The following is a 12,976-nucleotide window of genomic DNA, read 5'->3' as shown; positions in this document are numbered from 1 at the left end:
TAAGCTAGGGCTGATTCTTCTTCCTGGGGAACCAGGTCCCAAACTCGAAACTTGAAAGGAAATCCTAAATGTGAATTTTATGCTTTGGTTCCTTTGCAAATCATCTACCTCTTCTAAAATGCACATAGAAAGTATCAGTCTTTGTATACCACCCCTTCCTCCCAATCACCATTACCTAGGAGTGGATTTCAGGTTTTAGTCTGAGAAGAGAAAGCCATTTTAGGAAAACTGAAAGCATGATCAAGAAGAGAGAGGGTTTTCAATTCTGCTCTGCTGCAAACTAGTGGATAAGTCTGGTTAAAATGTTTGTTCTCTCAAGTCTTCCTTTTTCTTTGTTTACTGGACAAAGACGACATATATGATTATTTTTTTTGCCGATAAAATCCTGATTTTGTAAGAGTTACATTCTAAATAGTTGCTTCAGTGAATGATGTCCAACTATAGGTAAATACTTATTTTGGCAATATGGGGATACCATTATAAAAATTAATGAAATTGTCAGAAGACTTAGTACAAGGACTCAGGAACCTGAGTTGCAATTTTCATGCGGTGATGAGAGCTGTGCACTATGTGAATAAGCCTAAGAACTTAGAAAAGAAATAAAGATACCTTAATGCATGAGGAATATATAACTAGCATGTTGAGTGTGTCCTACTATCAGAGTACAAAGATTGATTCTAGCAATAAGGGAAAAGTTTCTACAGGTCATAGCATCCCATGACATCATTCTTAAAGGCACTGTATAGCAAAACATTATAGGTTCTCACAGGTACCATCAATACAAGGCTATCATCTATACACATATTTATCTACTATGTCATATTCTGATTTAAAATTCTTTAATAATTTCCCAATATATATAATGTAGATAGAGGCCAAGAAGACATTTGCTCTCTGGGTACTACTCCAGGCACCATTCCATTCACCCTTTCTTCCCTTTATGTTTATGCTCCAGCAATGCCAAAATGTTAGTAGTTTTCTCTGTCTAGAGCCCTTCCCTACCCTTTCTATCTGGAAAACTACTATTTGTTAGGACATAATTTCCCTCATTCTTTCAAAATGGTCATTTAATTAATGTTTCATGGCTACTCAAAGTCCTGCCTAAGTCAAACTGGATGATCCTATGACAAAAGTAATGAATTACTTCATTAAGTGCATTTCAAGACCATGCTAAATTAAACACATCTTTGTGCACTGGTTACAATGCATATGAATCCTAAAATATTATCAGGGGTAAAAAACCAAATCAGTGACAAAAAAGTAAAAAATATAACCTAGCCAAAGTACACATTTTATGTAAACTCTAGATTTTATTTTATTTTTTTCCCTTTACTAATTTTAGAGAGAGAGGAAGTGAAAGGGAGAGAGAGAGAAACATCAATAAGATAGTACATCAATTGGCTGCCTCCTGCATGCCCCTCACTGGGGACTGGACCACAACCTGGGCATGTGTCCTGACTGAGAATTGAAACAGTGACCTCTTGGTGCATGGGTCAATGTTCAACCACTGAGCCATACCGGCTGGACTAAACTCTAGATTTTAAATAGTTACAATAAAGAGGTTTGTAAGCAGTCTTGCTTCCAAAAACATCTGTGACAGTGTTGTTGTTTTTAATTCTTTTATTTTTTTTTTTAATCCTCTCCCGAGGACATTTTTCCATTTTTTGTTCAGATAGAGTGGGAGGGAGGGAGGGAGAGAGAGAGAGAGAGAGACAGAGAGAGAGAGAGAGAGAGAGAGAGAGAAACATCGATGTGAAAGGGACACATCGAGTGGCTGCCACCCACACAACCCAACCAGGGCCGGGGATAAACTTCAACCGAGGTACGCGCCCTTAGCGGGAACCGAACCCGGGTCTCTCTAAACCGCAGGCTGATGCTCTAACCGCTGAGCCAAACCGGCCAGGGCATGTTTTTAATTCTTTTAAATTCAGTCAGTCACAATGTTAAAATATGGTTAAGTTTGCTTTTTACTGTATTCTCTTTAAGATGCCTATATCATATAGAAAAGAAAAAAAAAATAAAGATAGTGCTAGACAATTAAAAAAATACATTAATACTTTTATTTTATTTTAAATCCTCACCCGAGGATATTTTTCTATTTATCTTCAGATAGAGTGAAAGGGAGAGAGAGAAACATTGACACGAGAGGGACACATCGACTGGTTGCCTCCTGCATGACCCTGCCCAGGGCCAGGGACAACTGCAATCGAGGTATGTGCCCTTGGCTGGAATCAAACCCACGACTCACTGGTCTGCAGGCAGACGCTCTACTACTGAGTCAAACCGGCCAGGGCAAAACAGTAATCCTTTAACATATAAAATAAAGGTCTTGTTTTAAAAAATAGCACTTATGGCCCTGGCCAATGTGGCTCAGGTGTCATTCCATTCACCGAAGGGCTGTCAGTTCAAAAACTGGTCAGGGAACATGCCTGGGATTAGGGCTCAGTCTCTGGTAGAGAGCATGTAGGAGGCAGCCAATTAATGTTCTGCTCTCACATCCATGTCTCTCTCTCTCTCTCTCCCTCTCCCTTCCTCTCTAAAATTCAATATAAATAAAAAGTAAAATTAAGATTTTAATTGCAAACATTTTTTTATAAAAGTATTGCAATATAAACCAAAGAATTATCTTCACAAGTTAAAACTTAAACTAATTCTTCTAAAGATTCTTTATAATCAAGTAGTTATTGCCAAATAGATAATTAAAATTAGCATTAAAAGTTATAAAATACAATGCTGGTAGAATATGGTGAAAAGGGATTATTGTTGGTGAATAGTTACAATTATGTATTAAATGTCTTAAAATATTGATAATATTTGGTTCAGTAATTTCATTTCTAACAGAGTTTAAAGATAGAGATGCTCATTTTTATAAAAGGGAAAACTGAACACCACCAAATTCTAATAATAGAATAAATAAATAGAATAAACTCTATCCCACTGATGGAAAATAACAAAAAAATAAAAACCATTTCAGTGGCTATATAATGTGGAAAATGTTTATGCTATACCATTAGGTGAAAATAGCAAGAATCAAAACTCTAAGATGTCAATTATGTTTTAAAATATAGCAATATAAAAGAATGGAAGGAAATGTTTTTAAAATAGTTTTAAAACAAGCACCTGTGGAAATTCATCTTCATCTGAGCTGTGAAAGTCATATTGCTTAATGTCACTCTTATTGATCACAGGCAATGTCTCAGGAGTGGGTTGCTGAGATGTTATCAAAGCCTCTGCTTTAGGCTTCTTTGGGTACTTCTTCTTTTGACGAACCACATCAGAAGCCTCTTCTTTCAAAGACAAATGATGAGGGTGCTGTTTACATGACGATTTTTCCCCCAAAGGAAGAAATGAAAATCATTTTAGAAATCATTAAAAACTATACTGCTCTTTGAAAAACATACATTTTTACCCAGGAGGTGATTTTATTTACTGTTTTTATTATGCAAAAGTTATGTGATCATAAATTTTTAAATGTTTTACTTTCTGTAAGTTATAAAAAATAATTATACTTATATTTGCTTTATATATTGTTATTAATACTTAAACTAAGATGCTAGTGATTTTAAAAAATTGCTCTGTATGCAATCCAGCATTTAAAAAGTATTTAAATTCAACCTTAATTTTATTTTAAAAATAACTTGAATTAGATTATGAATTCATTAATTCATTTCTATTCTTATTTCTAATTTTTTTAAATGTTGACTTTTTTTTTTTTTGAGGAAAAATAAAAAAGCTTATTAGCTAGAAAAAAATGAAGTCACTTTGCAGATGTCTAATCTCTGCGTCACTGAACCACACCCAGACTGTCCTCCAGCCCCCAGCCCTGCGCCGGAGCTTCGCAGGCCACCCGGCGAAAACCTGCTGCGGGGGGTTTCCAGCCCCTCACCTCTTCAACAGAGCAGCTCTGTTTCTGTGTCATACTGGCAATTCCTTTTAATAAAAGGGACGATATGCTTAAAAAAGTTTGAAAATGACTGTTCTAAGCACCAAAGTACAAGCAATATGAAAAGTGTAATAAATTTAGGAAGTTATGTATTTCCCCATGTAGCCCAGATTTTTGTTAAAATCACTTTAGGGTCAAAATAGTATGTACAATGAAAATGTCGCTTAAATGCCAAATTATTTAGTGAGATATAAGTTGTTTCATACAATGGGTATAGTTACAACACCAAAAAGAAAACCCCAACTTCTTAGAAACTACCTAGGTATTTTAAGGTGGGATGTGTGACAAAGTAAATTCAGTTAGGTATGTGTAATATGGACGCAACCATATATCTAAAAGTAGGATTTTAATAGGAGTGTTTATTCTTAGAGATGATCTAAAGTAAGAATCAATATATAATAAAGGCTGATTCTATCAGTAATTTTGGGTTGAGATTTTCATATTCTATGACTGTTAATCACATACCTAAGAAAAACACTGATTTATATTAAATGGATTTAAAAAATAACTAAGAAAATGACATTTATTGAATTGGTAACATTTTGGCTATAGAGGCAAGTATGATTTAAAGGGAAATAGGTAGGGGCTAGATGCCTGTGATTAATAAGAAAGAACTTTGGTGTCTGAACTGACATGAGTTAAGAAGGAGTTTTCCTGTTCCACATTCTTTCTTGACATTTAAGAATGAACCCATGAAAAATGATTGTGTACATTTTTAAAAGATGAATTTTCCACAAACACCAAGTCACTTTTAAATCTTGCTACACAGTAAAGTTCTATTGTCTAATGCTTCAGTTAGTACCAGTTTCTTATTTAAATCTAAGTTCCTAAAATTAAGAGTCTTATTAATTTTTGTGTATCTATTGAATAATTTAATTACTATACCAAGTGAATACTGAATATAGTTCTTTAGTCTAAGAGACTAAAGTAATCACTGTGTCTGACTCATTATTAGGAAGAAATTGTAATCTAGAAGTTAGAGGACCTTTTCAAATCACTAAGGGTAGAGTGCAATTGATAATTGCTGGTTCTGGCATTGAGGATAACAACAAGAATAACTTTCAATAGTCTCAATGAAGAAAGCTTTAGTTTTAGATTTTGATGCCTGCCAGTAAGTTCGATGCAAGATTTGCTAAGGCTAGTGGTAGTAACTAAACTGGAACCTTATTCTCTACAAAAGCAGCTTGCATGGTGGAAAGCACATCGTCTCTGGTGCTAAACCTGGACTCAAATTTGAATCTGCCACTTACTAGCTATTTGATGTAGAAGTCACACAGAAGTAAAATCTATCTCAAAGGGTTGTTATAAGGATTATTAAGTCATATGTATGTAATCCCAGCAAAGTGTTGGCAAATATAAGAACAAAATACAAGTTTGTTATTCTCTTCTTTAACAAAAGGAGACTAAGACAACGGCAGAAAACAGTTAACTGTGAGATCAATATTACCATACATGCTTTTCCCCAGAGGATATTCACCTTAGTTTTACATTCTTGGACTTTGTGATGATTTCCATTGTGAAGAGTTGCTGGAGTAGCATATAACTCTTTTTCTGATCTATTGATTTTCACTTCATTAAGGATTTCACCACCATAGTCTCCCAAATGATATCTTGAAAAAGTAACAAATTATTTTTAAAATGTCGCACAGTTTAAAAATAAAGAAGAAAAACAATGATACCGCAATTAAGTGGAACACAAATAATCAAACAGAACCAACAATTAATCAGATTACTCTTAAAAGAGAAAATGTACATGAATAAAGAAGCTCATAATTGGGATTTAGTAAATAATACAAACAAATAATCCCAAAACAAAATATCTCTAAGGTATCTAAGATGCACAGAAGACAAATTTCTCATACATTTTATATTCTGAAGCACTGGGAAATGATGTTTAGAATGCTAACTTCAGGAATCACATAAAATTCTGTTAGGTTTAGGTATAGCCTAAAATTATGCAGAAAAATGACTAATATTTAGAGAACATATTTTCAAAGTACACTGAAACAAAAAGTGTTTTCTACCTAATCAGAAAATATCAATTAAATACTCATTCCCTCAAATTATGTTCAATAGAAACTTTAATACAGAGAATTGGACAAAAAGATCTCTAAGTTCTTTTCTAAATACAATTCAACAATTTTGCAAAAGCAAAACAAAAAAATTAGGTGTATTAGAGGACCTAAACTACACACAAAAATATCCCCAAATTTGCACTCCATATTCTAACAATCTGCTTAAAACCAACAAAAAATAAAACACAACTAATAACCACAATGTCATTTGTTTCAAATTTACAAAAAAATCTCTCTCATCTGGTTATATATTACCCATCATTTGGCTAAAGCAGCCACTAGTATGTAATTGTAGCAATGTTACCTTTTTTCCACAACTTCTAAGGTTAAGTGCAATAATTCTCGTTTTGTTTTCTCTCTTCGCTTAATCATTTCCAAAATTGTTATGGCTCTACTAAACTCTCGTCTCAGTTTCAACATCTTTTCATAAGAGGCTTCATCATTCTTACGATTCTATTGAAAATAACGAAAATTTAAGAAGAGCAAATAATTAATCCGATTATACGCATTTCCAGCTTCATTCCACAAAATCTTATCAGACCCAAATTCATTCTATAAAAGTAAATGTTAAAAAATATTCAATGTAAAAACATTAAAAAATCATATAAACAACAACTAAATAAAACAACCTATCTAACTCTGAAACTATAACTATAAGCAAATCTCTCACTAAATACTCAGGAAAAAAGTGTTACCAGCTACTGAAAAGATGGAATAACATCAATAGGATAATTCCAATGTAACAAATACAAGTCTGCATGAAACAAAACTTAGTGTATCAGAAAACGCAGTCTATTTAAATTGTAGAAAGGTATTTTCCAATGACAGAGAAACAGTTCCGTCAAATCAAGGTTACCTTAAAAATAGCCAAAATGGGTCTCAATCTAGCCAGCCAGCCAGCCAGCCATCTCTGTAACTTGGGGCTGGAAGGTTCAACATACTACAATGTAAACATGCCCAATGACAAGCAAAGCTTCATGTCAGAAACTCAGATATAAAACTAAAAGTGTGAGCCCAGCTAGTGTGTGGCTCAGTGGTTGAGCATCGACCCATGCACCAACAGGTTGCCGATTCGATCCCGGTTAGGGCACATGCCCAGGTTGTGGGCCAAATCCCCAGTGGGGGGCATGCAGGAGGCGGTCAATCAATGTTCTCTCTCATTGATGTTTCTATCTCTTTCTCCTTCTCCCTTCATCTCTCACTAAATCAATAAAGAAACAAAATTTTTTTTAAAAACTCAAAAACCAAAAGTGTGAGATCATCATGATTCAGTGTAATACCACCTCACTGAAAGGTACATAAAAGATTTAGTGAAAATTGTGAGTTTCAGAGTATCTTTAAGTTCTTACTATGAAGTGTAGAAACTATATGAACAAACTTAGAGTGACAGTAGTGTTTAATAACCAGAGAAAACTCAGTTGTAATTAGCAGCATCTACTTGTATACAAAAGTTATTGTTTCCATCCTTAGTTAATAATGCAATATGACATTAAAAAGAACCTGAAGAAAGCCAGATTTCATATTGGAGGATTATAAAAGAGAAAGTAAAACTTGAGAAAGATTCAAAGTTTTACTCTTTCTGTTCTTTTGTATATAGTTTCTTGTATTTTAAAATTAATCAACACCTACAAAACATCACCAGAAGTATGCCCCATTAAAGGACTGCATAGCAAATATTAAGAAATGCTGTGTTAATAACTCATCCTTTTATCTCATCAAGACGAAATTAATTTTTTCCCTTCGGTACACTACGTGACAAGAGGCAAAATCTAATGCATGATTTTAAACATTTTTTTTTTCTTTTTGGTAAAAAGGCAATAATACTCTCCAATTGAAAAAGAAATTAACATTATCAACAGCAAATATTAAAGGGTCCACTCTGTGCTGGATATTGCACATGTTCCCTATCCTCAGAAAGCTTAAAGTCTTATAAGAATGAGAGACATACAGATTCAAAAGATAAATAATAATACAAGGCTATAAGCCAACTGAACAATATTCAAAAGAACATGAGAACTTTTTAAGATTGCCCCCCTCTTCACTAAGGGTTCCTCTTAGACAATGTGTCCCTGCCCTGTCTTACTCATTGATTTCCTGCTCTCTTTAGGCCCAAATAACTACCCCTCCTAATTTTTCCTTTCCCCAGTCTAGTCTTTTTTTTTTTAAAAAAGAAAATTTCAGATTTACCAAAAAATTACATAGTAAAAATAATCCTCATATATATTCACCAGATTCCCAAATGTTAATATCTTATATTTGCTTTAATATATACACACACACATGCACATGTTATATATTTATGTATATTGTTATGGACAGAATGTTTCCATCTCCTGAAATGTAATAATGTTGAAATTCTAACCCCCTAATATGATGGCATTTGGAAGTGGGGCCTTAGGGCAGTAATTAGGTTATCAGTTTGGAGTCCTTAGGAATGGATTAGTGCTCTTATCAAGACGACCCCAGAGAGTTCTCTTGCCTCTTGCACTACATGAGGGGACAGCAAGATGACCATCCATGAAACAGGAAGCAGAAAGCAGGCCCTCACCAGACACCGAATTTGCTGGTACCTGGACTATGGACTTCCTAGTCTCCAAAACTGTGAGAAATACATGTTTGCTGTTTAAGCCACACAGCCATCCAGTCTATGGTATTTTTGTTACAGCAGCCTAAATGAGCTAAGACACATAAATACGTATGTATATAAACACATACATACATAAATTATCAACAGTATTTTGAAGATTTTTTTTTTAGAAAAATGTTCCTTTATCCCTAAGTATATTTTCTAAAAACAATATTTTATTTATTCATTTTTGTTCATCCTCACCTGAGGATATTTTTCCATTCATTTTTAGATAAAGTGAAAGGAAGGGAGAAAAGGAGGGAGAGAGAAAGAAACACTGATATGAGGGAGACACATCAATTGGTTGCCTCCTGCATGACCCCAACCCAAGCGGGGATCAAACCAGCAACCCAGGTTCTCGCCCGTTAACAGGAATCAGACCTGCCAATGCTCTAACTGCTGAGACAAACCAGCCAGGGCAAAAAACAATATTCTTTTATGTAACTACAGTAATTATCAAAATCAGGAAATTAACATGATATATTCCTATTATCTTATAGATTTAATTCATATTTAACCAATTGTCTTACTAATGTCCTTTACAGCAACAAATATGACTGTTACATATATATTTGAATAACTGTTGCTATAAAGGGCATTAGTGGGACAACATAATTTTTATTATTAAAATTCATTAAAATGTAACAAATTCTTTTTTCTGTCTAGGCTCTGATTCAGGATTAAAAGTGCATTTAGCTGTCATGTCTCTTTAATCTCCAGATTTTCTATGGTGATCATGACCTTGGTATTTTTGAAGACCAGAGGCCACCTTTATAGAATGTTCCACAATTTGGTTTTTCCACAATTAAACTTGGGTTATAGCCCTCGCTGGTTTGGCTCAGCAGTTAGAGTATTGACCCATAGACCAATGAGTCCCGCATTCAATTCTGGTTAAGGACATGTACCTTGGTTGTGGTTCATCCCCAGCCCTGGTCAGGGTCGTGCTGGAGGCAACCAGTCGATGTGTCTTTCTCGTATCGATGTTTCTCTCTCTCTCTCTCCCACTCTATCTGATGATAGGTGGAAAAATATCTTCAGGTGAGGATAAAAAAACTTGGGTTACATATTTTTAGTAGAACTATCACAGAAGTAATAATATATCCTTCTCTCACCATATCACAAGTTAAATGATATCTATCTGTCCCATTAGTGTGATGTTAACTTTGAGCACTTGATTTAGATGATGTCTGCCAGGTTTCTCCAGTCAAATGACTATTTTTCCTTTTTTATTAAAAAGTATGTTGTAGGCCCTGGCTAGTTTTCTCAGTGGTTAGAGCATCAGCCTGTGGTCCAGAGAGACCTGGGTTCGGTTCCCGCTAAGGACACGTACCTCGGTTGCAGTTTGTCCCTGGCCCTGGTTTGTCCCTGGCAACCACTTGAAGTGTCCCTTTCACATCGATGTTTCTCTCTCTCTCTCTCTCTCTCCCTCCCACTCTATCTGAACAAAAAATGGAAAAATGTCCTTGGGTAAGGATTAAAAAAAAAAAAAAAAAAAAAATGCTGTAGAACTTTTTCATCAAATCTCCCTCCACTGGTTTTATATCCACTGATTCTAATTTTTGCCTGAAATATTATTACCATTGTGGTTGTCAAATGGTGATTTTCAAATTCCATCATTCTACTGACATGTAGAAGTTGGAATTCTATTATAAGGAAAAGTATACCTTTCTCTTATCTATCTGTGTATCAATCATCCATTCATCCATCCATTTATATCAGTATGGACTCATGGGTTACTTATACTCTATGGGTTATCCATTATTCTTATTTATTGTGACACTCATACTTTCCCAGATCTGCTCAGGGAGTCCTCCTTGAAGCTGGCTCCTGAGGCCTTCTGACATGGCTCCAACATGCTTCAATCTCCAACCACATTTTTATTTTCTAGTATAGCAGAACATTCTATCTTTTTTTTTTTTAATCCTCACCCGAGGACATTTTTTGCATTTATCTTCAGATAGTGGAGGAAGGAGAGAGAGAGAGAGAGAGAGAGAGAGAGAGAGAGAGAGAGAGAGAGAAACATCGAAACATCGATGTGAGAGAGACACATCGACTGGCCACCACCCACACAACCCCAACCGGGGCTGGGGACAAACTGCAACTGAAGTACATGCCCTTAGCAGGAACCGAATCTGGGTCCCTGAGGTCTGCGGGCCGACGCTCTAACTGCTGAGCCAAACTGGCCAAGGCTAAGTTTATCTTTATACTTTCCTAGCCCCACACCTAGAATAAACCATTTTTCTAAGGAGCCTTGATTCCCTTTTATTGAAAACAGTATTTAAAATCACTATCTATGTGCCCACACATAGATAATGCTTCTAGACTCTCTAGACTAGTTATTGCTTCTAGACTCTCTCAGAGTTAGGAAATATGTACGTAATATGTGTATGCACATACACATACACAGAGCTCTATCAATTTCTAACTAAATCATTATACTAAAACGCACGAGTTCATACTGATATCTTTTCTATATGCTTTTAAGATGGCCCTACTCCCTGTATTCAAACCCACTCACTCCCTTTACCCTTTCTCACAAGTGTCTCTGCTCATGGCCAATGCCTTTCTTCCTATTCCAGTAACATATAGTTCTGACCTACTGCTAAATCCCTAGGGAAATGGTTCTCAAACTACATTTGAAATTAACTGCAGATCTTTTTCTTTATCCTCACTGGAGGACATTTTTGCATTTATATTAGACAGAGCGGGAGGGAGAGAGGGGAAAGAGAAAGAGAGAAACACTGACGTGAGAGAGAGACATCCACTGACTGGTTGCCACCCACAAGACCCCAACCGGGGCCAGGGACAAGCTGCAACCAAGGTACATGCCCTTAGTGAGAACCGATCCCGGGCCTCTGGTCCACAGGCTGATGCTCTAACCACTGAGAAAACTGGACAGGGCAACTGTAGATCTTTTTATAACCGAGGATAATTCACAGGTGATTGTTATGTGCTGCTACACTGACAACCACTACCATGAGAGTTTCCGCTTCTGTTTGTCTTGCTTCTCTGGGCCACAGAGAGGAAGGAGAGAAAGCACAGACACTAACAGTTGTAACTTTGGGATTAAACATATTAAACGTATATGCTAATTAAAGACCTTCCAATCAGTGCATGCAGACTTGCTGGTATCTTAAGACTATCTCATTTAAGAACAGCTTAAAATATGTAAGCACTCCCAAATTAATTATTAGTTTGGTGAATTAAAATTAAAGTCTAGACTACCGAAAAGATATTTCAGAAGTTCCTTACTTTATTTAGCCTTTGCATTATCTATACAAATGTTTTTAATTTTGTGGAAATAGAGAAGAAAGCAGAGAATCTTTTGTTAGCTGTATTCATTTTTGCATATCCCAATGCTTGCCCACCTCCTAAAGACCTGGGAGGGGGTATTTAATGTTGACTGCTTTCCCAACTTTCTCATTTTGAACATAAACATTTCTAACCAGCAACAGTGTACAGGAAGGGAAACAGTCTTTGGTCCCACAACCGAAACAGAGAGGAATAAAAAGACTGTTGGAAAAGAATGCACAACACTCTGCAGAGGAAGATGAAAATAACAAGTAAGAATATCAGGAAAAGGCTGGACTAGTATTACACAATGGTAAAGCACCTAAACGTAGGAACCCATTACTAGCAATTCTTAATACATGCTAATTAGAAAATAGTGATTTAACCTATTTAAGAATAAAACACATTTAAACATTTAGAATATTGTTTATGTCAACAAATACTTATAATTTTTAAAAAATGTTTTTGATATTTTAGAGAAAGAGAGAGACAGACACATCGATGTGAGGGAGAAACATCGATCAGCTGCCTCCTGCACATTCCCCACTGGGGATCAAGCCCACAACCCAGTCACATGCCCTGACTGGAAATCCAACGGGACCTCTCAGTCCATGGGACAACACTCAATCCACAGAGCCACCCGGCCGGGCTAAATACTTATAATTTTAAGTACTCACTAAAAGTCGACCAATTACATAGTTTTTCTTCAAGATACTGCTAAAAGTCTATTTTATAATATATCTAAATTAATTAATTTCTTATAAAAAGCAACTGCAGTTCAAATTTTTCAATGACTCAGATAAACCTTTCCTTCCTCATGCCCAATAATCTATATTTATAAAGTTTTACTGTATTTACAAACTTACCTCACTCTAGTCTTTTCTAAGGTACTAAATCTTCATAAATTATCTTAGATTTCTTTAACTGAAGAACTAAAACACCAAATTAAAAACTCAGCCTAGGTTAGAGAATGTCATTTACACTTGGGAAATCTAAGAAAGAGTGTAAACTCCTCTTGTTAACCAGTAGGAGAGCTTCTCC

At 35.5% G+C, this 12,976-nt stretch overlaps 1 protein-coding gene across 10 annotated transcripts in view; it reads right to left on the bottom strand.

Annotated features, from left to right (window-relative positions):
• EPC2 (enhancer of polycomb homolog 2) overlaps positions 1–12,976 on the bottom strand; it is a 114,977-nt gene that overhangs the window by 19,721 nt on the left and 82,280 nt on the right. For all 10 annotated transcript variants that reach the window (XM_036254978.1, XM_036254984.1, XM_036254986.1 and 7 more), the window contains 3 exons: positions 6,323–6,471; positions 5,421–5,553; positions 3,121–3,312 (listed from right to left, as the gene is read on the bottom strand). In XM_036254978.1, coding sequence (XP_036110871.1) covers positions 3,121–3,312; positions 5,421–5,553; positions 6,323–6,471 — 474 coding nt within the window. The remainder of the gene's footprint in view (positions 1–3,120; positions 3,313–5,420; positions 5,554–6,322; positions 6,472–12,976) is intronic.

Source organism: Molossus molossus, unplaced genomic scaffold, assembly GCF_014108415.1.
Source record: "Molossus molossus isolate mMolMol1 unplaced genomic scaffold, mMolMol1.p scaffold_m16_p_11, whole genome shotgun sequence".
In the NCBI taxonomy this organism is placed as follows: domain Eukaryota; kingdom Metazoa; phylum Chordata; class Mammalia; order Chiroptera; family Molossidae; genus Molossus; species Molossus molossus.
The sequence above is the reverse complement of the archived record's forward strand: the minus strand, read 5'-3'. Positions and strand labels throughout refer to the sequence as shown.